This window comes from Aspergillus nomiae (genome assembly GCF_001204775.2).
Source record: "Aspergillus nomiae NRRL 13137 chromosome Unknown contig00742, whole genome shotgun sequence".
Taxonomy (NCBI): Eukaryota; Fungi; Ascomycota; class Eurotiomycetes; order Eurotiales; family Aspergillaceae; genus Aspergillus; species Aspergillus nomiae.
The window spans coordinates 4,070-6,481 of NW_015378797.1; the positions used below are offsets into that span (position 1 = coordinate 4,070).

Consider the following 2,412-nt stretch of genomic DNA (forward strand, 5'->3'; position numbering starts at 1 on the left):
TTAATTTATTTTCTACGGTTTCATTACGCCGTAGATACACTACCCCCTCCCAACGAAGTTGCTTTTTCCTTTTTAATTATTTCTTTTTGGAGTTTTTGGATTTTTTATTTTAATTTATTTTCTAATTTTGTTTTCCAAATATTGGTGTTGGCGTTTCTCCCTCGACGAAGCGTGTCCAACGCATATAAAGTGCATCGCAGCATCGCAGAAGGAAGAGGCGAGAGTGGTTACAGCTCAGGAAGATCCTGTAAGGTTATTGTCGGTGGATCCTCGCAAACAACATCGTCTCCCCTGCACCTTTCAAAAGATAATGCTGGTTGTGGTGCCCAGGCAATAGAGATGTCTTCTGCGCGTATGTACTCCCCTCCTCCCCGGCACCTGATTGGCAATAGGAGTATTAAAATTTAGCATTTAGGTGACCCCCAGTCCCCAACTTTCTTTGAACAGAGGCCAATGCAACCACAGACCATGGTACTGTCACCACTGACCTTGCGTTTTCCCCTAAGAGGTTCCTGACTGACTGACCCAAGGCCCAGACTCCGATATCTATGGATGCGCCGCTGGACGGTCTCTCCTCGCTGTCCTCGGTCCATTTCGCTCTCATATACATCGACGAGAATGGCAAGCTTCGGTTTGAAGCGTCGCCTTCTATTGCAAGCAACTGCCAGTCGATTCTATCTCCTAATGTAACCGATTCGTTCCTGAGAGCTGTGGCGTTGTCGAACAAGGGCGACCCCGGCGTGATGGGTAGGCCCTCTTGTACGTTCTACAAAGTGCTCCAAGTTGACCAGAGTATGCAGGTTCTCCGAGATTGAACCAAGAACATATGGGGGGCAAAAGCCCCATGTCACCCCAATCACCCGGAACGAGTACTTTGAGCCGCAAAAACTCAATGTATGTGGCAGAACTCTCCTTGAGAAACCAGTGGCCGTCTAACAAAATTAGGTTCCAAACGCACCAGGACAGTCACCAGGCCAAGAGAAAGCGGGTATCTCACGAGTGCGTGGTCCCGATGAGCATCAACTGCCACCAGAAAACCATGTTACCTATCCGCAACCACGATCTCCTGCGTAAATACTACGAGAAGGCATTCGAGAGCCTGCAGCAGATCAATTGCCGTATCCTTGCCAAGGCGTATATCAAGCTTGTCGAACCCCGCAAGCAGGTCAATTATCCGTATAACGGACGCAAGATCATCTCGGGCTCCTCGCAGCAATTTGACCCCGAGCTTACCAAGCCTGCTTGGTGGCCATCGGGCGTCACCCATCGGGAGCCTGACCATCTGCTTAAGGCCGAGAGAATCCGACTCCTGGTACACATTCTTTGCGAACTACGCAGCAGTCACGCCATATGCGTCGAGAAACTGAGAGAAGCAGACCAATCCATCCGGCGCCAGATCTTACCTAGTGAGCGGCTGCAAGTCCTCGAGGAGATATACAGCGTCCGCGAAGAAGAGGAAGCCTTCCTTGACTGCAGGACAGGTACGTACCATCCCTCACCCCTCTAAATAGAACCGCCAACTAACACTCGGCAGACGGACAAGCCGTAGTCTGTGTATCCCGGGTGAACCTTCCCGACATATCCGAAGCCCAAGCAATGGGCTCACCCGGCTCGACCATGAAAACCGACCTTAACCCAGTCTACCGCAAAGAGGTCCCGGACATGGAATCCCACACCTCCGTCTTCCCATCCACAGGAAGCTCCCCGACAAGCGACACAACCAAGCACAGCCTTGCGAGCACCAAGTCCGCCAGCAGCGTGAGCACAAACTGGGATCCATGTCTCCCGCCGTCCCTACCCTCCTTAAGCACGCTGAAGCGCACCCGGCCAGGCGAGAGCTCATACCCTCTGGAGTTCAACACGAACATGTTCCAGCACGAACCCCCAACCACAGTCTCCATCGACTCGCACTATCCATTGAAGTACTACAGTGAGCCTCACCTAGGTCATCACCCGCACTCGCAACCTCTCCCTGTGATGGGGATGACAGGGACAGCGGATATGGGGTGTGCGAACCCGTACTATTTTACCAGTTATTGATGAGTTCTTTTATCTTTCCTCTCATTTCTCATACACGCTCACTCACCCACTCACCGACGTATCCGCCTCGACTCGACTCCACCCTCCTTTCTCATTTCCCTTGACTCATACTCTCGCCTACTCACCTTCAACGTCTCGCATTTTCCTCAATCTTCAATCTTCTCACCACCACATTCCTTTACCACCCATTTCCTTTGTATCTGTTTCCAGCGAACTGGCGTCGGGGGCATTGCATTCATTCACAACATCATCAGGAACTCATAAAGCATAATAATAGAATTTCGGACAGCGACCAGGACCCAAATAACTAATAGAAGAAGGGGGGAAGCGAACCAGGTGTGTACATAGTCACGAACATCAAACCAAACCCGA

At 51.0% G+C, this 2,412-nt stretch overlaps 1 protein-coding gene across 1 annotated transcript; it reads left to right on the forward strand.

The window, feature by feature from the left end:
- Positions 1-339: 339 nt before the first annotated feature.
- On the forward strand, positions 340-2,040 carry ANOM_011756 (DUF2841 domain-containing protein; the record flags this gene model as incomplete). Its single annotated transcript, XM_015557012.1, has 6 exons — positions 340-352; positions 416-471; positions 531-747; positions 801-894; positions 946-1,481; positions 1,535-2,040. The coding sequence occupies 6 exons, from the start codon at positions 340-342 to the stop codon at positions 2,038-2,040; spliced, it is 1,422 nt and encodes a 473-aa protein (XP_015400926.1).
- Between the last annotated feature and the right edge of the window lie 372 nt (positions 2,041-2,412).